Raw genomic sequence first — 20,181 nt, forward strand, 5'->3', positions numbered from 1 at the left:
AATTCTATTTTAAGGAGCACTAAAGATTTCTCCTCCTTTAAAGGGAATTCACAAAATCCAGATTTGTGAGACACTGAACTGGAAAAGATTTCCGAAGCGTTCTTCCCAAAGAACCTCAGGATGGGACCTTTCGTACCACACGTATTTTAGGAAGACGTCCATTGTGTATATCCACGTGTTTGCCTAAAACATTATTGTCCTAAACGCAGCTCTTACATCTCTGCTCATTTTGGCCTGACAGCCAACTAGGGTGAATCGAAGAGCTCTAGCAAACAGTCCCACGTGCACAGTGACTCCACCACAACATCCGTTATTTCCTGCCCCCGGAACAGGCGGTGGGCAGTTCCGCACACGGCTACTCAGGGATTCGGGCTCCTTCCTGCTTGTGACTGAGCCACAGCCTATGTCCTGGCTGTCGCTGGAATCCAGCTAATGGAAGGGGAACGTGCCAGAACCTCACGTGGGAGGTCTCTCCCACTTCTCTTCGCGTCCCGATGAGCCCAGACACGAGGACACATCTGAGTGCCAGGGAGGCTGGGGAACGCAGCTCCAGCAGCTAGAAGGAAGGGGTTCCAGTGACCAAGCCAGCACTGTAGCCCAGAGCTCCCGACAACCATGTCTGACAAGCAGTCCCCTCCCTGATCTGAGCTACTATCCCTGCTCACCTGGGCCCTTCTTGCTGGTCTCCTGGCTTCCACCCTCCCCGCTGAGGTCAGAGGGATCCTACTGAAACCTATGCCAGGTCACGTTGTGACCGATGCCAAACTCGAAAACGGGTTGGAAAATCGCCTGAGACAAACTTGGCACCACCCCCGCCCCCCACATTGTCTTTCAGCCCTCATCCCCGGGCATGCAGGTCCAGAGAGGGAAATTGCCCCGGCACTTGGCCCCAGCCTGACTCCACGTTGTGGTCCCCAAAGCAAGAAACGACAAAGGCTAATTTCCAGGTAACGCTTTTATTTTTACAGCAGTAGCAGCAGCAGCAGCCACACAGCCACGGGGATGGGAAGTGTTCTAGACAGTGGGCACAGCGCCTGCAGCCAAGAGCCTGTTGGGGGACACCCGCGCCTTTCCCCTCGGTCCCCGTCATCACCGGACAAACAATAACCACACACCATGCACTGCCACGCGCATCCCCACCCCCTCCCTTCCCTTCCAGCAATATCTGATCTATGCATCCTTCCAGCCAAAAAACTCGGGGCTCTGGAGGGGAGAGGCCTATTCCTTCACTTTCCACACCCACCGCACCCCAAACCACCACACGGAGGGACAGTGATGGGACTCTGCAGGAAAGTGCCGGTAGCTAGGCTCGCCATGCTTGGAAGTCTACCCCTTTCTGGGCAAGAGATCACTGGAGCAAAACATTAACCTGAGGCTGGCGTGATCCCAAGACCTTCCCCTCCAAGCTCCAGTTTCCAGGGGAGGTCTGCGAAGGGCAGGATTTTGGTTATCCTAGGACTATCTATCATCTAGCATGATAGAGGCTGCTGGCATCTCTGGCCACAGTCCCAGCGGCTTAAGGATGGAGACCCCTCTGGTGAAGGGACAGAGCCTTATTTGATGGGTTACTCTGCTCGGGCAAACCATTCCTCTACAGTAAGTAGGATCATCAGCTTAGCACCGAGTGGGAAGCACAGGGGCCCACATGAGAGCTAAAGCCACAATTCACATGCTTTGCAGACACGCTAGAGAATGAGGTTTCTTATTTTTTTTTCACGTTCCGCCCCCCACCCCCCCACCCATGGGGCCAAATGGGTAAGGGGGGTTCCCTTGCCTTCTGAGTGCCGTGAACGTGCCCGGCACTCACAGGACCACGCTAAGACACTTTGCAGTGTGTTGAGACTGGTTCCATCAGGATTCTGGCAACTTACAGAGACGGGACAGACACTTCCCTGCAAGCCACAGGTGCGCCTCTCTGAAAGCGACACGACAGCTGGTCTCGGACCCAAGGAAGGACCTTGAGAGACAGCCCAAGTGTTCACTTGGAGGATTTATTTCTCACCTGACCTTCCAGGGGCGCTGCAAGCACACTAAGACAGGCATGTGCTCCCACAGCAGGAGGGCCCAGGGAGGTCTCGGCTGTACCGACAGGGTAAAATGAGGGGCCACAGCTCAGAGGCCTAAATGACCTGCCCACGGTCACATGGCTTGCTGACAAGGGAGCAGGGACTTAAAGCCAGCCCCTGACTCTCGGGCAGTGCTCTCAGAATGTCACCGCCTGGCACAGTTGGCTTAATCCCAGCTCCCCACAAGACACACTTCCTTCTCAGATTCTGGGTCCTCAGCTGAGGCCGGGCGGTTCTTCAGATGGAGTTGCATAAACAATCAAACTTTAACGAATTGGGAAGGCCCTGGGGAGGCTCCCTTCCAGAAGGAAGGGAAACGGAGCTGATTTTCTCTGAGCTTAGGATTTGTAAGGCACTGAAATTAACTACAGCTGTGGGTGGGGGAGAACGAAGGGGGATGAGTAGTTGGAGAAATCAAGTTGATGGTCTTTCCTTCCGGCCCCACAGTGAGAATCCTCACCAAGTCTCCATTTTCCTGCTTGGTGTGGTCCACCCCTGACCCCCCCACCGCATGCCGCAGAGCAGCGTGGATGCACCCCCACCGTGACTAGGCACGCTCTGGGGACCAGATGAGGCATGGAGGGTTGAGGAGCCAAGGATGGGCCCAGGATCTCCGGACCCAGTTCAGAGCAGGAGCCACTCACTCCACCTGGGCTAGGGCAGGAGTCCGTGCTATCTTCTCTGAGGACAAGGTCCTCTCTGAGACGTGGGGGGTGGCTGGGATGGGTCCGCAAGCCTAAGCGGGAAGGGGCAAGGGGCAGGGCATTACTAAGGGCGGCAGAGGGAACTTTGGACTGGGACCTTTGGCACAGCACATCTTGGGCCCACCTGCCCCATCTGTTGCCCTCCCAAGAGCCCAGGGGGAGAGAGGAGCCTTCCTTCTCTCGGCACGGAGTGCTTCTGGCTGACTGAAGCACCCGCAGTCCAGCTCTGGGGCATCCCTTCAACCCTTCCAGCCAAACCTGCGCCCAGGTGACCTCGCACGGAGCCTTCCTGGACCCGGCGCTGAATCCGGAGCTTGCCAATCAGATGAGGTGCTGAACAGGAAGCCATAGTAACCGCCGCTACACGTATCCAGCACCTCCGAGGAGACAGGCGCTCGACCTGGATGACTGTGGCCTGCAGGCGGGTACTGTTGCCCCCTTTCAACGGGCAAAGAGCTAGGTTCAGAGGGGTTGGGTGACTTGCCCGGAGTCACACAGCTAATGAGTGCCGGAACCGGGAACTGGACTCAGGTATGTCTGACTCTGGAGCCCACGTCCTTTACACTCCACTCGGCCGCCGCTGGGAGCCGCTAGGGTGGTCCGGGTGAGATCTCTGGAGGGGTTTCTTTCTGGAAGGGTGAATCTGGGAGGGCCGGCAAGTTTGCCTGAAGAGAAGATGCCTCCTGCACCTGGGGGACGGGGCCCACCCACATGTCTGTGTCTCTCGGGGCCGGCCCCTGCTCAGTGCCTGGCGGCCTTGCAGATCTTGTCGTACACCTCGGGGAAGGCATCCTGGCACCCGAGCCGCTCCCGCAGCCTGTGATACAGGGAGCCGTCGAACATCTCCCAGAACTCCTCCCGGCTCATGTAGCAGTCGGCATACAGCATCTGGAACCTGCAGAGCACAGGAGGGGAGGCTGCAGGGAGGGGAAAAGGACCCGCGGGACCCCAGCTGTCCCCCACGCGTCACATGCCTTGTGGCGCGGGAAGTACTCCTGGAGGATCTCTCGTTCAACCCCCCTACCGAGCTGGTGGTGGAGGGCGGCACAGGGACGCTCGCCCCCATTTTGCCGAGGGGGCCACTGGGCTGCCTTTTCATTTTTTTTTTTTTTTTTATTGACTGCCCATATGTAAAGGGTACAACTTGACTCAGTGTGACATTTGTATACAACCTTGAAACTGTCACCTCAGTCCAGCCCATGACCACGGGCCATCACCCCCAAAACTTTCCTCATGCCCCTGTGCCATCCGTCACCCCCACTGACCCAGGCAGAGCTGCTTTCTGTCCCCATGGATTCTGGACTTTCGTGTAAATGCAATCATACAAGTCTCCTTTATCCTGGTTTTTGTCTTGAGTGTGTGTGTGTGTTTCCCAATCAGCTAATTATTTTGAGATGCGTCCGTGTTCAAGGCATCAAGCGTTTGTTCCAGGCCAGTTTCTGAGCAATGCCGTCCAGGGCCCGGCGTGGCTTTCAAGTCATGAACCCCTCCCTCCTCAGCTGTGCTCTTCCGACCCGGAGCAGCAGCCCCGAACCTATCTAAAACCACAGCGTCATCTGCTCTGGCAGGGGGAGCAGGGTGATGGTGGGGCTCTGGCCCGAGCAGCTGGGGGACGCTGGTGTGTTCATGGGAGGAGGAGTGGAGGAAGAAGGGTGAGAACCCCTGCAATCCCACCTCTGTACTTTCGCGAGGTGCTTCCCGAACCAAGGCTGCTGGGGCCTCACGCTCGCTAGGCAGCCAGCCGGTCTGGCCCCAGGACGGATTACCGTGGCCCTTGCTCTACACCCCTGTGGCAGCACTCTGGGGCCGGAGGAAATGCACCACCCTCTGGGCCACTCACCCATGCACGCTTCGGACGAACTTCTCCAACTGCCGCATGCAGGACCTGGCTTCAAAGTGCTTCACCCGCGGCTCCCCATAGGCTCCAATGTCAACATAAAGCTCTGCCTCATCTCCCTTGGGGTGCACCAGGCCCGGCTGGCTGGGCAGGATGAACGGGCACAGCCAGATGGGGTAGACCTGGGTGGACCAGGGAGAGGGGCGTTGGTGCTTTTTCTCCAACAGGTGACAGGCTCATGGCTGGCCCACCCCACCCCACCCCTCCCCAGGGAACCCCCTCTCTGGCTTCACTCCCAATCCCCCAGGCCGCAGCCGAGAGCACCTCCATTTCACCACATTAGTGGACACAATGTGCTCACAGAAGTGCTCATTAGCAGCCCCCATGCCTTCGCTGAGCCATCAGGGCTCCCCATCAGGGCCATCGCTGAGCAGGCCCGTTTTACAGCTGGGAAAACGGAGGCCCAGAGGGCAAGCGTGCCCAGGATCAGTCCCTGCCCCGGCTCACGTGGATATCATTGTGGAAGGTGTGCACAGCCTGTGACAGGCACTTCATGGGCACCAGCATGTCCTGCACCACGTGGTGCTGCTCGTACAGCTTGCGCAGGGTCTCTCCCTGGGTCAGCTTCAGGAGGGAGATCTTGGGAGGCACCATCCAGCCAAAGAGGTAGCGGAAGATGGGGTTGTTGCCGAAGGGGATGATGTCCTGAAAGACAAAGGCTGGCGATAGAGACAACAGGCCCACGAAGGCTGTGTCTCCATGCGTCAGGGCCAGGTCCTTGGTCCGTGGTCAGGGAAAGCGTGACGGGGCACACTCCTCCAGCAGGAGGGGCACGGTGGTACCCAGGATTTGACCAACCGGGTCTGGGTTTGATTCTCAGCTCGGACATTTACCCACTGCGACGGCCTGGGGTGGTTACTTAACCTCTCTGAGTGTTGTTTCCTTATCTGTAAAACAGGACTTGAGGGAATAATGAAATACCAACTGGAAGGCACTCAGTCCAGTGCCTGGAGCAAAATAAGGTAGTTATAATTGCTGTTTTTTTTGTTGGGGTCAGAGTGGCTGGCACAGAGCAGGCATTTCATAAGTGGTTGAAAAACACATGCTGTTGAACGAGAAGAGTGATATTCAGAGAGCTTAAGCAATTTCCTGGAGGTCGCACAGCCAGGGGCGGCTCTCACTGGACCGGGCAAGGTCTGGCTCAGGGTTATCGACAAGCCCACTGGTTCACAGCATCCCCTGAGAGCCTTCTCTGACTCCTATTCAACGTGTTACCGCTCCCCACCCCTCCATGCACAAAAGCAAGTTCTTCGTCGCCTTTCAAGGCCAAGCTTGAGAGCTACCTCCGACCCTAGGCAGAACTAGCCATTTCTCTTCTTGTGCCTGTGGCCCTTCACAGCCTACCCCCCCAATTCGACCACACCCTGCGCTGCCCACCAGCTCCTCCAGGGCTCCCACCAGCTGGCAAGCCTGCCCAGCCCCAACAGCGGAGACCTTGGCCCCCAGCTCAGTATCTTCCCCCTCCTCCTGCTCCAAGTCTGTCTTCCCAAGTGTCCTTGTCCACCTGCTACCCCATTCTTGAAGCCAAGGACATTCCTGTCCTCGTTCAACAATTAGGAGGTTCCATGCTGGTCGCTGGGGTGATCCCTGTCCCTGTCCTCAGGTGATGAAAAGACAGGTCATGGGACTACCGTGTGGGGAGAGCTGGGACTAAAAGACGCAGGGCCCACATCAGCAGAGGGGTCAGTGGTGGCTTCCCAAAGGAAGCAGGGGCTGAGTTTGGAGACTGACTCCTCCCTCCTCTCCCCTGGAAGCGGCTCTCCCGCTGGCAGCCTGCTCCCATAAGGGAGGGACCCGTCTGCACTCTGCTCTGCTGTTGGGTCCCGGCACATGACACGGGAGCGCAATGTGCAGCACGGCTTTTATTGTTCCCTCGCTTGCTTTCGGAAAAGCCACACACGCCCACAGCAGAAATCCCAGCAGTCCAAAGGTCAGTCCTCCTTTCCCGTAGTCCCTCACCCCGTTTCCCCCCTTAGTCCCGACCCCACTTCCTTCCTCCCCGACCCAACTTCTTTCCCCTCCCCAAACGCAACCACCGTTAGGAATCAGAGACATCTCGTGCACAGACAAGCAGATGGGCTTAAAAAACAACAGCTCCCTGCGGAGCCCGGGGGGCTCAGTCAGGTGAAAGGCTGACTGATATCGGCTCAGGTCGTGATCTCAGGGTCGTGGGATCAAGCCCCGAGTTGGGGCTCAGCGCAGGGCCTGCTTGATTCTCTCACTCTGCCCCTCCCCCACTCATTCTCTCCCCCACCTCAAAATAAATAAATCAACAAATAAAGACAGCTCACAGATGGCATCTAACAGCCTCCTGCTCATCACTGTCTCCTGTGCATCAGCACACAGAGAGCCATCACACATGCTTGGTCGTGGGTGCCTAACACCGTACTTACTGCAGGGACCCACAAACTCGGGCTCCTGGGATAAATCTGGTCCACAAATAACATTTTACTGGGATACAACCAGGCCCATTCATTTACGTATTGTCTATATGGGTAGAGGGAGCCTCTCGAGTGACCTCACAGTCCACAAAACCTAACTATTATCCGGCCGTTCACAGAGAATGTTTGCGGATCATTGCTCTCCTATATGGATGTTCCTTGATTGATTTCATCCGTTCCCTACTGATGAGCACTTAGATTATTTCCAGACTATTCCAACGAACATCCTTTGTATATGTATCTTTGCCCATCTGCACGTTCATTTACCTGTAAGATAAATTCCTAGAAGTGGAAAATTCTGGTTCAAAGAGTATATGCAATTTCAATGGATACTATTTCAAGACTTTGTACCATTTTATACCCTCCCAAACAACACAAGAGAGCGCTGTTTCCCCACACTCAGGCCAAACAGCGTTCTCCCACTTCTGTCTCACCGTCATCCTGAGGGTGACAGATGAGACTCCTGTAGTTTTGTTCCACCCCGTCTTTAACGACGAGTGGGACCCATCACCTCTCTCACGTTTAAGCGCCTTTTGTATTTTTCCCCTAAAAACAGTCCTTTGTTGCCCGCAAGGGTCAGCTAGAACCATTCCTTTCCCCAAATCTCAACCTCCGAAAAGTTCAAGTTTTAAACAGCATGCCCCGTCCCGCCCTTCTCCTTTCCCACCTGTCCGCCCCATCATTCATCTTTTCTGCCTCTGAGTGACCTCAGGTCCCGTGTCCCTGGCTTCACTCCTGGTCCCCTGCTCTTTGCCTGCCCTTGCCTTTTACCTGGGCCCAGCCTGCTACTGGCCTGTTCTGCTCTGCTGGGCCCCACTACAGATCCAGGGGGCCTGGCCTGAGCCAGGACCCCAAACCTCAAAGGCAGGCCCTGTGGCAATGACGTTCTAAGAAACATGAACAGCCAAGAACCCCATGTAACATTTCCTACTTGTGTTACTTCCCTGTATTAGCCAGCCACTTACGCCGGCTGGCAATGAGGACATAAGAGGGAAGGGAAAGGGGGGGCTGCTCAGAGTCTTCTTCCTCTTCAGTCCTTCCTTACTTGTTAGTAAGCCGCCCTGGAGTGTTCGTGGAACATGCATGTCACCGGGAGGGGAGATAAAAATAGCTGAGTTGGTCTTGTGCAGCATTTCTACTGGTCCATTAAGAACGAAATTCATATGCATGAAGAGTTAAACGCTCTTATATTTGTACTTAAAAGATGAACAGTAAAGTCATTCCAATAATTTAAGTTATTAATTTTTCTTTACTTAGAACATTAAATAGCAAATATTTATGAAGAGAGAGACTGTGGGAGAAAAGAAAAGGCTTTATCATTTAGTGCCTTTGATGGTACTTTTCCCCTGCTTTCTGCACTGGGCCCGGCAGATCACGTAGCTGGCCTTGACCCCAGGTATTGCTGATTAACTGAGCTGGGTGACGGAAGGGCTGGCCCAGGTATGACAGGAACGGACTGGGCAGTTCAGCACCCAGGCCAGGTCACGTTTTGTTGATTAAAGGGTGGATTCAGCAAGGAGGAACTAGGGTATAGGGCTGCCTGGAGGAGGAGGAGTTAACCTCAGGGGAGGGGGAAAAGACTTGCAGGTGACATGGTTTATTACCCCTTCTTTCTAGAAGTCCCAGCTTCTGCAATCCCACTGTCATGGACACTGTGGTGCTCTACCCAGATGCCCTGTGTGCAAATGTCCATTGTAAATCACCCATCATACAAGATTCTGCCTTTAACTTCAGGCCGGACAGCCACTACTTAACAGCACAAAAATATAAGACAAACCTCATTATGAATTCTAACTCTGTAATCTTAAAAAACCCACAAATTCTGGGGTGCCTGGGTGGCTCAGTTGGTTGAGCGTCCGACTTCGGCTCAGGTCATGATCTCGCGGTCTCTGAGTTCGAGCCCCGTGTCGGGCTCTGTGCTGACAGCTCGGAGCCTGGAGCCTGCTTCGGATTCTGTGTCCCCCTCTCTCCCTGCCCCTCCCCCGCTCATGCTCTGTCTCTCTCTCTCTGTCAAAAGTAAATAAACATTAAAAAAATTTTTTTAAATAAAAAAAAACAACCCACAAATTCTTTGCTACTCCGGTTGAGCGTGGGCTGGACTTGCTCTAACGAACAGCACGGGGCGGGGGGGGGGGGGGGGGGACTGGCGGAGTGAGGAGACAGGTCATAATAGGCACCGAGGCCCCTGCTGCCTTGTCGTGAGGACACTCGAGCAGCCCACATGGCAAGGAACGGAGGCTTCTTGTCAACAGCCATGCGAGGGAGCCTTCTGGAAAGCAGATCTTCCATCCCTGGGCAAGCCTCCGGATGACACTTGACTGCAACCCTAAGCCAGAGCCACCCAGATCACTCCCCAATCCCTGACCCTCAGAAAGCTGTGACAGAACCAAAAATGAGAGTCATAATCTGGCAGATGTTTTAATGCTCTAAGTTTGGGGTAGTTGCTAATATACTCGATCTCTTACTGAGTTGCGTTACTTTAGAAGACCTGAGCCTCAGTCTCCCCATCTGTAAAGTGGAAAAGACCAGAGAACTCCCCCTCCCAGGGCTGTGAGGAAGATCAAGATCATGCGAGCACGGGGTCTGGCACAACGGCTAACGCGTGAGGAGCGATTACTGCACGTCACTGCTACCTCTCGGATGCCCTCCCCAGTGTCCTCTGCTGGTCCTCGTTCTCTTGTCTCTTTAATGTCCTTGCTCTTAACAAAGACACTCCCTGTGGTGTCTCCCGCATTTGGCAAAACTGCCCGCCAACTGTTGGGCCTTGACACTGTCCGAGGGAGGGCTAACGGAGGTGGGGGAATCCCCGAGGCCCCCCGGTCTTGATGACTCTCCATGCCTCACTCCTCCAACTTCGCGCCACGGCCCCATCACATTCGGCCCGAGAGACCTATTAGAACTGACCACCTCCTCCTAGGAGACGACCGGGCTTAATTCCTTTAGGCCTGTCACCCGTTTAACCTAGTCACCAGGGGCTTCCAGGTGCCCCGTTACCTGTTACCTACTACTGCAATGCAACACCCCCTTGTCTCCCAGGCCCTCCCCTGTGCTCTCGTGGTCTGACATCAGCAAAGCCCCCCCGTTCTCAATCTCTTCTCTCAATATTGTCTTCCTCTCCCTGCTCTCAGCTGGAGCCTGGCTGGCCCCTGCAGGCCTCCTCGGCGGTATCATTTCCTCTCCCACGACCATCTGGGGTGGATGGAGGTGAGGGAGGGGGCTCATACTGCTTCCTGCTGCCTCATTGGTGCTTCCCGACCGCCGTTCCTCTCCTCCAAAGGCCCTCAGCAACTTTGGTGGTAGTTGCACAAGATCATGAAGGTTCTAAATGCCACTGAATTCTATACATTAAAATGATTATTTTTCGGTTATATGACTTAGAAAAAAAAGAACCCACGTAGCCCGTTTGAGGACCCACGCTCTGGCTCTTCCTCTGCCTGGAACGCTCTCCCCCCGAGCCCTGCCTGGCTTGTCCTCCCCTGCTCGGGTCCCTGCTCACAAGTCACCCCCTGAGAGGCCTTCCCGACACCCCTGTTTCAAATGTTACTTGCTCCTCACTCCTCCATGCACAAAAGCAAATTCTCGCTCACCTTTCAAGGCCAAGCTTGACAGCCACCTCTGACCTTAGGCAGAACTAGCTGCTTCCGCTCCCTGTTCCCGCAGCCCTTCCCGGTGCCAGAGTCTGTCAGCTTGGCGAGGCTACCGTCCCTCAAGGGCAGAACAGGTGTCTGTTCTGCCAGGTACCTGGCCCCGCGCCCCACTCGGTGGCAGACGCTCGATGCCAGCCCGCTATTAAGTGAGAGCGGTCTGTTCCCCCCGGAGAGGAACGACCGTGTCGCCGTGCAACAGGGTGTCTGGTTCCCTGGGACAAAGCTGCTCTTTCCCCCAGGGAGACAGTGCGGTTGCAATGCTAGCCATCCTGGTTCCCTGCCCGGCCGGCCGGGGTAGGCCGGGACTCCTGGGAAATCCGAGCCTCACCTGGAGCTCCCAGAAGATGCTGCGGGTGTGGCGGTGGTAGTAGTGTCTCAAGGGAATGTACTCCAGGCCCCCCTCGTTTGCCTTCAGGTAGTTCTCCACGTGCTTGAAGAACCAGGGCTTGTAGTAACTGCCAATGCTATTCAGCTGCAATGACAGAGGGCATCGTGTCAGCTACAGACGGGGACCGAACGCCACCAAGGGTGTGACGGTGATACCCGGCTTCGGTTCCGCACCCCTGGCCTTTTCACAGCTTTCATGTCTATTACCACCCTCGAGACTCCTGAAAACCCAGCGAGGCCGAGCGCAGCGGGTATCCTGTTAGCGGAGCGTGGTCACGCGGTGCACCCAGGGCCTGACAGCCAGTTCCCGACAGCCTAGAGGGCTCAGCCACCCCTCCCCGCACCGGCTGCTGCCCCTCCTCCCTGGGAAAACGAAAGGGCAAACGTTGAACAACGCACGGCTCCAGGCAGGGAGCACTCTTCCCTCCTGTCAGGCTGACCCCTTGTCACCGGGTCCCGCGACGGACGGCACTAACTGACCGTGGCACTTTCCCTGCCGCCTAGAGCGGGCCTCACGACCCTCTGGGCGCTGCGCTCCCCCAGGCAGCCCCCATCGGTGAAGGACGCTCAGAGAATGAACCTCAAGCTTTCCTGGCACCGGGGCCCGTGGCCCTCAATGCCTGAATCTCATAGGGAGCCAGTCTGCTTCAGTCCTAAATGCTTCAGGACTTCACAAGCCGTGTGCCCTGGGATGACTTAGACTCCCTGGGCCTCACCTTCTTCACCCAGGAAATGACATCCGGCCAGATGCTTTAGGAGAGAGGCAGGCTGGCAGCCCGGAAGGAGTGCCGGCTCCCGACCTGGGGCCAGACCCTGGCCCAGCCACCCGCCGTCTGACCTTGGGCAGGTCACCCTCTCAGCCTATTTCTTCACATGTAAAATGGCAGTAAAAATATAAACTCTGTGGCAGTTTTTCCGTGCTTCTTCGGAATCACACACACACACACTGCCCTCGGGCCCCGGGTCAGACCACCTTCTCTAGGGGGTGGGAGAGGCATCTGAGTTTGATGGGGCGGGTGAGGTGAGATCACACCTGGCTGGGGCACAGCAAAGGGTTAGGAGAAAGCAGAGAGTAGAGGCCAGGCAGGAGGGGCAGGATGTTGCCGGGGGACCCTCAGAGAGGTAAAGGCAGGAGCAGAGGCAAGACGAGCAAGCCCCATGGTAGCTCGTGGAGGAGAAGAATCACAACAACATGCTCCGGGCAGGTGTCACTGGCACCTATGTGTTCGTTCTTTATCCCTTCCACAACCTTGCAAGGCAGAGCCGTCCTCGTCTCGCTGATGAGGACACTGAGAGCCATCAAGGTTGAACAGAGCATCTGAGGCCACAGGGCTGGCAAGAGGCAGAGCAAGGACTCAACCCCTTTCCTTGTTGTACAACAAGGCCAAACCTGGGCAGCAGAGAACCTTGAATGGCGGCCTCTGGGAGTGTGAGCATTGTAAAAAAAAAAAAAAAAAAAAAAAAAAATCTATTAATATTTTCTCCCAATTCCGAAAGCGATGTAAACGCCTTGTGGACACTGGAAACACTGCAGAAATATGCAACTTGGAAAGAGAAGACCCCTTAGAGCCTCACCCTCCAGAGGAACCTACAAACACCACGGGGTATTTGGTTTTCTTTTCTGCGCATACACACTGATCTGTAAAAATGGGGTCATCCTGTACACTGTTTGCCAATTTGCTTGTTCTCCTTCCAACACACCGGGCAGACGCTGGGCAGGGTTCTTAGCCTCCCCGAGCCTTGCTTTCAGCACTGTATACTTCCTCCAGCAAAATGGAGCCATTACCCGCCCTGGAGTGGTTGGGAGACGAGAAGAGACAACGTGGCAAGTGCCCACCACGGCGCCCGCGCCCAGGGCACAGCGGTCAACGTGAATGATGCTAAATTATAACACTGAACTAGGAGTCAGAGACCTGAATTTAAATTTGCCCCATGCTAGCTGGGTGGACTCAGAGAAGTCTCTTTCCCTCTCTGAGCCTCGTTTCTTTGTTTAGAGAAGGAATTGTACCAGATGATTTTCAGTCCTTTACAATTTTAAAATGTTTTAAGTATACCGGTATAGATCAGGAGGCTGAAGAGTACCTATCCTTCGGTGTACTTTCAGATATTATTCCCTTCACAAACAAAAGATATTCATGGCTACATGAACTGAAATAAGGAAAGACTGGAAGCAACTTATTTCCAACTGTGCGGCGACGGTTTAGTAAATGACAGGGCGTTAGCTCAACACGATGTTCAACAGTCATGAAATGACCGTTTTGAAGGCAACGTAACCGCGTGGAGAAACGCGTACATCACACTAAACCAGAAAATGCCAATTTGAACAGGCGATCACAGGTGAGGACAAACAAACTGAAAAACCGGACAAAGAGATGTTCTAACCTCGAACGTGACCCGAAAGCTGCAAAATAAAACGAGATGCTATTTTTAACCCTATCAGATTGGCCAAAATGAAGGCGCGATCCTATCCAGTGCTGGCAAGGTGGGGGAAAGGCACTCTCACACGCCGTCACCAGAAGCGGACAGAAGCACAACTTTCCTGAAGGACTGTTTGCTTGTAGCTGTCAGTATTTAATATGCTCAAACCCTTAAGTCAGGAATTCCAAATTTTGGACTCAGTCCCACAGAACTGCTTGCACAAGAGGCCAAGGAGAGATGGTAGAGAATCTTTGATGCAATCTTATTTGTAAGAGCAAAACACTTGAAGCAGGATAAATGTTCATCGCTGAGCAATGGGTTGGGTCAAATATTTACACACAATCGCGGGACACCATGGCATGAAAGGAGGGCACGTCCACCTGCACACGTGCACACACCTTGAAGAATGCTCAGGGATGGGGCGCCTGCGTGGCTCAGTCGGTTGAGCGTTGGACTCGTGATTTCGGCTCAGGTCGTGATCTCATGGTTTGTGAGTTTAAGCCCCGAGTCGGGCCCTGCACCGTTAGTGCAGAGGATTCTGTCTGCTTAGGATTCTCTCTCTCCCTCTCTCTCTGCCCCTCCCCTATGCACTCTCTTTCTCTCTCTCAAAAAAAAAAAAAAAAAAAAGAATGCACAGTGTTACAAGTAGTTGCTCTGGGAGTGAGCCTGGGGTAAAGAGACCCACTTTAACTTTTCCTTTTTCTTTATACACTTCAATATTGTTATGGGTAGAATAACATATTCTAGACAGGTTGGGTCTTTTTCTTCCTTTCACTCATTTACACGTTCTAAGTCTCTCAGGAATACAAATCCCGAAAAAGCTGCTATTAAAAATTATACATTAAACGGCTATCAATCCAGATTCCGAGGCATCAAATCCATCCTTCAAATCTTGGTTCTGCATTGGGGGATGTTTACATGACTTCTCGGAGCCTCGGTTTCCTCATGTATACAGTGCGGTTGCACTGAAGATAAAGGTTACACCTATCAAGAGACACGCATGTATCTGGCAGGGGGTCAGGGCAGAGTAAATGGATGCTTCCATCCCTCAGACAGCTCTTACTTTAATTTTTTTTTTTTACATTTATTTATTTTTGAGAGACAGAGACAGCATGAGCGGGGGAGGGACAGAGAGCGAGGGAGATCCAGAATGTGAAGCAGGCCCCAGGCTCCGAGCTGTCAGCACAGAGCCCGACACGAGGCTCGAACTCACGAACTGTGAGGTCGTGACCTGAGCCGAAGTCGGACGCTTAACTGACTGAGCCACCCAGGGGCCCCAGACAGCTCTGACTTTAGATCTCAGGGTCCAAACCCCAGGTGGGCTGACTAAGGCCACAGCCTCAAAGAATGTGCTGCCAGGGTCAGGGTGGGGGAACAGGCTCAGCCCCAGCCCACCCAGGCCTTCCTTCTCCCCAGGCCTTGGTTCTTGGCAGCTGATACCCTGGCCTACCTTGCTGGGCTCTGCCTCGTCTGTCATGACCCCTGTCATGATGACGGCCTCATCCAGGGAGTAGAGCAGTCCTTCCACGAAGTGGTTCTCCGGCCGCTGGGACTCGCGGGTGAACTTGTCACAGATAGCCTCCAGGCCACGCACTGGCTCAAACCTCAGCTTGACGTACTTCTTGGCGGGGATGATGCGGATCTCGGCGGCCACCAGGAAGCCCAGGGTCCCACAGGACCACGGCACAGCGTAGAACAGGTCTGAGTTTTCCGACTGGGAGTCAGAGTCAACACATGCTGAGAGGCTGAATCCCCGGACCCCGCACCGTGGCACACAGCCAACGGGGTGCAAAGGACCCAGGGCCTCGGCTAAGTTCCTGCTGTCACTATCTCATCGTGTGAACCCGAGTAAGGAGCCCAGAAACATCAAAATGGGCCATTCCTCAAACCTACAAGGCTTTCGCAGTCCATTAGCTGTGAAATCCAACCTTCTCCTACCCCACCCCCCAGCCCCGCCCTGGCAGCCCAGAGCACTCACATTCCCACTTGAACAGTAAGGAAAGTGAGGCTCTAAGAAGTGGCAGGGCTTCCCATGTGACCCGAGGCATCCCACAAGTCAGCACAGGGATGCCAGGGCTCAGGCAGGGTCACCTAAGTCCCAACCCAGCGTTCTTCCCGCAAGACCTCATCTGGTTCTGCCATCCGCTTCTAACCTTATCATTTCTCGTTTCGGTATTTGTCTTGGAGACTTCTCATCTGGTCCTTCTAATTCAGATTCTTTGATTTTAACAAAGCGCTTTTTGGAAACGTCTAGCTTTGGCTGGCCCTTACCCAAGAGGACAGTCCCGTGTGGTCACTGCTCATGGTGTATGCACTTGGTGCGGGCGGGGTGGGGTGCACTGGGGCAGGGGACTGGAGCGGGGGAGCTCGGCAGCAGGCTGGCAGAAGTCTCTGGAACAGTGGAAGTGGGCCATCTGGGCCCCCACCTCACTACACTGTCAGACAGCAGCTGTAATAACTGGGTATCTGCCAGGTACCCAGCCTCTACATTAGGAGCTTCACATCTGGCATCTATCATCTCCTCCTGATGATGCATTTGTCAGGTGAGGAAAATGGGCCTCAGAGAAGGGGAGCGATTCTCGAATGTTTGTCTCCTTTCTCTGCTGGTAATAAACAGGTTGGAAGGCTGGGCCCAGGCAAGTGTTTCAGAAAACGTGCTGAATTGGTGTGAATCCTTGTCTAAGACCGGTGCTCTCAAGCCTGCCCCGGACTCTCTTCTGTGGGACCACCGACCCTGGTCACTCTCTGAACCATCTTCCTTTAAAGAGTCACTCTGTCCCTACCATCCAGGGGCCCCTTTGATAGGCTCGGCAATCTGAGTTTGTTTAAAGTCTCAATCCTGTCCTGCTCATTAGGGTAAAACACCTTAAATGTTTGCATCCCACTCTGGGCAGAATTATCTTTTATTTTTTCCAAACCACCCCTCTTGCCACTTTTAGTTACACCTCACAGCATATGGCATAGAGCTTTGTGGCTCAGGCCTGACTTCCCTGAGAGAGGCAGAACGGAGTGATAAATTGTTAAGGGCATTGATCTGGGCGCCTGATATTCTGGGTTTGAATCCCAGCTGTGTGGGATTTCCTCGCTGTGTGTCCCAGGAAGGTTTATCAACCTCTTTGTGTTTTAGTTTCCTATCTATAAGACGTGGCAAATAATATTACCTCAGGAAGTTATCGAAGGATTAGATGGCTTAATACATATGAAGCATTTATAATAGTATTTGAGCACGTGTAAGGGGTTATATCAATCTTTGTGATTATTATGAATACAGACCCAGACCGAACAGGTGTGTTTGAAGGGAAGCATCCCCAGGGTCCCTCCCTCCCCAACCCCCGGACCCTTGATGCCCAGGGCAGGCTGGTGGGATGTCCCCCGTCTCTGAACTCACCGGTGTGCATCGCACAAAGCTGCCGTCAGCCAGGACCAGCTCGTAGGCGGTGCAGATGTGTTGGAACAGACCGTACTTGTGCGATGATGACTCAATGCCCGTGCCCATGATCAAGCCCCCTGCAGAGACACGTGTGTTAGCCAGGCAGAGCTGTGGGGTGCAGGTTCAAGGGGGATTGGGTAAAGGGCACTTCATGGGAGCTGGGGTTGCTCACAGCACAAGGGAGACGTGAGAGGGCTGGCTGCTTGGGATAGATTTCCCATCTCTTTGGATCTGGAGAGGAGAGGGGAGGAGGAGCTAGGACAGGACCTGAGGGCTTTCCCAGCGTAGGGGAACGGACGTGAGAGCCTGTCAAAGGCGTTCACACCCTCACCTCTGGCCAGACCCAGCTTAGAAAACCATGTTCATTCATCTTAAGAGAGACCTTGATGAAAAGGGGGGTTGTCTGGGTGGCAGGATGCCGTGCTCTGTGGGAATAGTTACAGGAGCTAAAGGTGTTTGCCCTGGAAAGGAAAAGCTTTGGGGATCATGAATCCTCAGGAAGAAGAGCGGGACTAGACTTATTGTGTTCACTCTACAAGGCAGAACTGGAATAACGGACATGAGTCACAGGGACGCATATTTGCACCAGAGAGGAGAAGGTGCTGCCTAATAACCTGAGCTGCTCAGAGATGGAAAGGTAGGCAGTGAACGCCCTGCCTTTGGCGCTAGGTGGACAGAGGTGGTGGCTTCTGTCATGGATGGAATAGTGGCGGCTCCTGAACCAACACGGTGCCTCAGCTCTGACCCTACAGTCCTCACCCACTGTGAGGTCATCCAGCTCGGGCAACACAGGCAGGGTCCAGCCAATGGAGGTCAGCAGGGCAGTCACCTGACCCATGGTCACCAAGGGTTCCACACGGACAATCTGTTGACACAAGAAGAGAGACCCTGGGTCACAAGGAGGCTGCAAGGGCTACTGGGGGCTTCTCCACACAGAAGGTGTCATCCCAAACCTTCTCACACAATCACACAGGATTTCTACATGCCGTTTACGGCCTCTCTCTAGAATATGCCACTAGCTTTCGTTACAGTGAATGGGGTTTCTGGTGCTGGGTTTGCTAGTGTTTAATCTCGTCCTTTCAAATATTGTTACACTTAATACTTAGATTATTTTTCTTTGAGATTATAGAAGTGCTCATTTATTTGAAAGAAACCGCATATATGATAAAGACAAAAATCATCCATCCTACTTCTTCGTGTCATCCCAGCTATCAGTGTTAATACTGGAGTGTATTTACTTTCCGTCTTTTCCCACAGCATGTATGGCTATTTTGCATGTCGTAATACAACGCACACATAACACACAAATTCAGGCACGCATACACATATTTTTCTGCTTTGCTTTTTAAAATTTGACACTATGACCATCATCCCTTGCCATTAAATATTCTTGGAAAACACAATTTTTAATAGACACATTAACATGCCAACGTGTACTTCTGCTTCTAGTCCAGACGGAGCAACAGGGACCAGACTTACCCTGCTGCCTGAAAGCAGGAAACAGACAAAATAAGCAAAACGAGAGTTTCAACATCGTGGACATTGGGCAATGACGTTAATGAGCCCTGGGAGGCAGGAAACAAAGGGAGCCCTGTGAACGCCCAGCCTAATTCCCTGGAATCAGGCAGTGCAGGGAGGGGAAAGGCAGCGGAGCCCAGTGAACTCTGTGTTGAGAGCCGCAGAAGACCAAGGTGAGTCGAGTTTGCAGGACAGAGCACCGGAGGAGAGAACTACACAGAGAAAATTTCGAAGAGCCGCCAAGGATGCCCACCGAGTGTTCAGTCAAGTATGATCAGTGCGTCCACGTAAGGAAGTTACCGGAGGCTGAGGCTTGGGAAAGTGGCAACAATGCCAAGGGCTCGCCCAGGGAAGGAAGGAATATCTGTTCTCACAAGGCAGACTGGAGAACCTCAGGGTTCATAAGGCAATGGGGAGAGTATGACCTTGCCTCAGCAATGGGGAAGAACTATCCTTAGATTACCCGCTGCTTTGACCCCACCTGAAAAATCAAGACCCAAGAGGATCAAACTATTTCCCAGTAACATAGCTGTGTCCCAGAACAAAGCTCAAGAAGAGTTACAGGAACACAAAAATATTCAGCACCCAACAAGGTAAAATTCACAATGTCTAGAACCCAGTCGAAGCTTACCAGGTATGCAAAGAGGCAGGAGGATTTGACTCATAAAAGGAGGAAAATCAATCAATCTGTTTTGATAAAATAGGCCCAGATTTGGCAGAGATATTAAAATTAGCAAACAAGAACATTAAAATAATTGTTATAAACCAGTAATTATATTACTATATTCCCCATATTCAAAAAATTAAGTAGAGATGTTAAAAAGACAGTAAAAAGATCCTAATCAAACTTCTAGAAATGAAAACAACACCGGAGATGAAAGATACACTGGCTGGGATCAAAAGCAAAGTAGACACTGCAGGAAAAAAGAGCAGTGCACTCAAGGACACAGCAATTCGAACTCTCCTAAAGGAAACACCCAAAGAAAAATTTTTTTACAATGTTTACAGTGTATCAGTGAGCTGAGCCCTGGAACAACGTTAAGAAGTCTCATAGATGTGTGACAGTCCTCAAAGGAGAGCAGGAGACAGAAAAAAACACTTGAAGAAATAATGACCCCCACATTTCCCAAATTTGGTGAAAATTATAATGGATCCCAAGCACAAGAATTAGGAAAAAAAAACTATACCAAGGGGCATCATAATAAAATTGCTCAAAACTAATGATAAAATCTTAGAAGCAGCCAGAAATAAAAAAGACACGTTCCACGCAGAGGAACAAAGATCAGGATGAGAGGTTGCTTTGTTGGAAACAATGCAGGAAAGAAGACAGTGAAGCATCTTTAACTTACAGCGAAAAAAAACCCCTATCAGCCTAGAATTTCATACCCAGTGAAAACAACTTTCAAAAATGAAGGCAACCTAAAATGTGTTAGGATGGATTATCAAAAAACAAAACAAACAAAAACCCGGAAAATAACACGTGATGGTGAAGATGTGGAGAAATTGAAACCCTGGTGTACCGTTGGTGGGAACGCAAAATGGTATAGCTATTGTGGAAAACAGTATGGCAGGTCCTCAAAAAAGATTAAACATAGAATTACCATACGATCCAGCAATCCCACTTTTGGCTATATACCTGAAAGAATTGAATGCGGGACTTGAAAAGGTATTTG

At 52.8% G+C, this 20,181-nt stretch overlaps 1 protein-coding gene across 1 annotated transcript in view; it reads right to left on the reverse strand.

Annotated features, from left to right (window-relative positions):
• Positions 1-974: 974 nt before the first annotated feature.
• DHCR24 (24-dehydrocholesterol reductase) overlaps positions 975-20,181 on the reverse strand; it is a 28,208-nt gene continuing 9,001 nt past the window's right edge. The window contains exons 3-9 of the mRNA XM_027059096.2: positions 17,750-17,855; positions 16,949-17,067; positions 15,011-15,274; positions 11,084-11,227; positions 5,115-5,312; positions 4,611-4,789; positions 975-3,665 (exon numbers count right to left, since the gene is read on the reverse strand). Coding sequence (XP_026914897.1) covers positions 3,512-3,665; positions 4,611-4,789; positions 5,115-5,312; positions 11,084-11,227; positions 15,011-15,274; positions 16,949-17,067; positions 17,750-17,855 — 1,164 coding nt within the window. The 3' untranslated portion in view covers positions 975-3,511. The remainder of the gene's footprint in view (positions 3,666-4,610; positions 4,790-5,114; positions 5,313-11,083; positions 11,228-15,010; positions 15,275-16,948; positions 17,068-17,749; positions 17,856-20,181) is intronic.

This window comes from Acinonyx jubatus, chromosome C1 (assembly GCF_027475565.1).
Source record: "Acinonyx jubatus isolate Ajub_Pintada_27869175 chromosome C1, VMU_Ajub_asm_v1.0, whole genome shotgun sequence".
NCBI lineage: Eukaryota > Metazoa > Chordata > Mammalia > Carnivora > Felidae > Acinonyx > Acinonyx jubatus.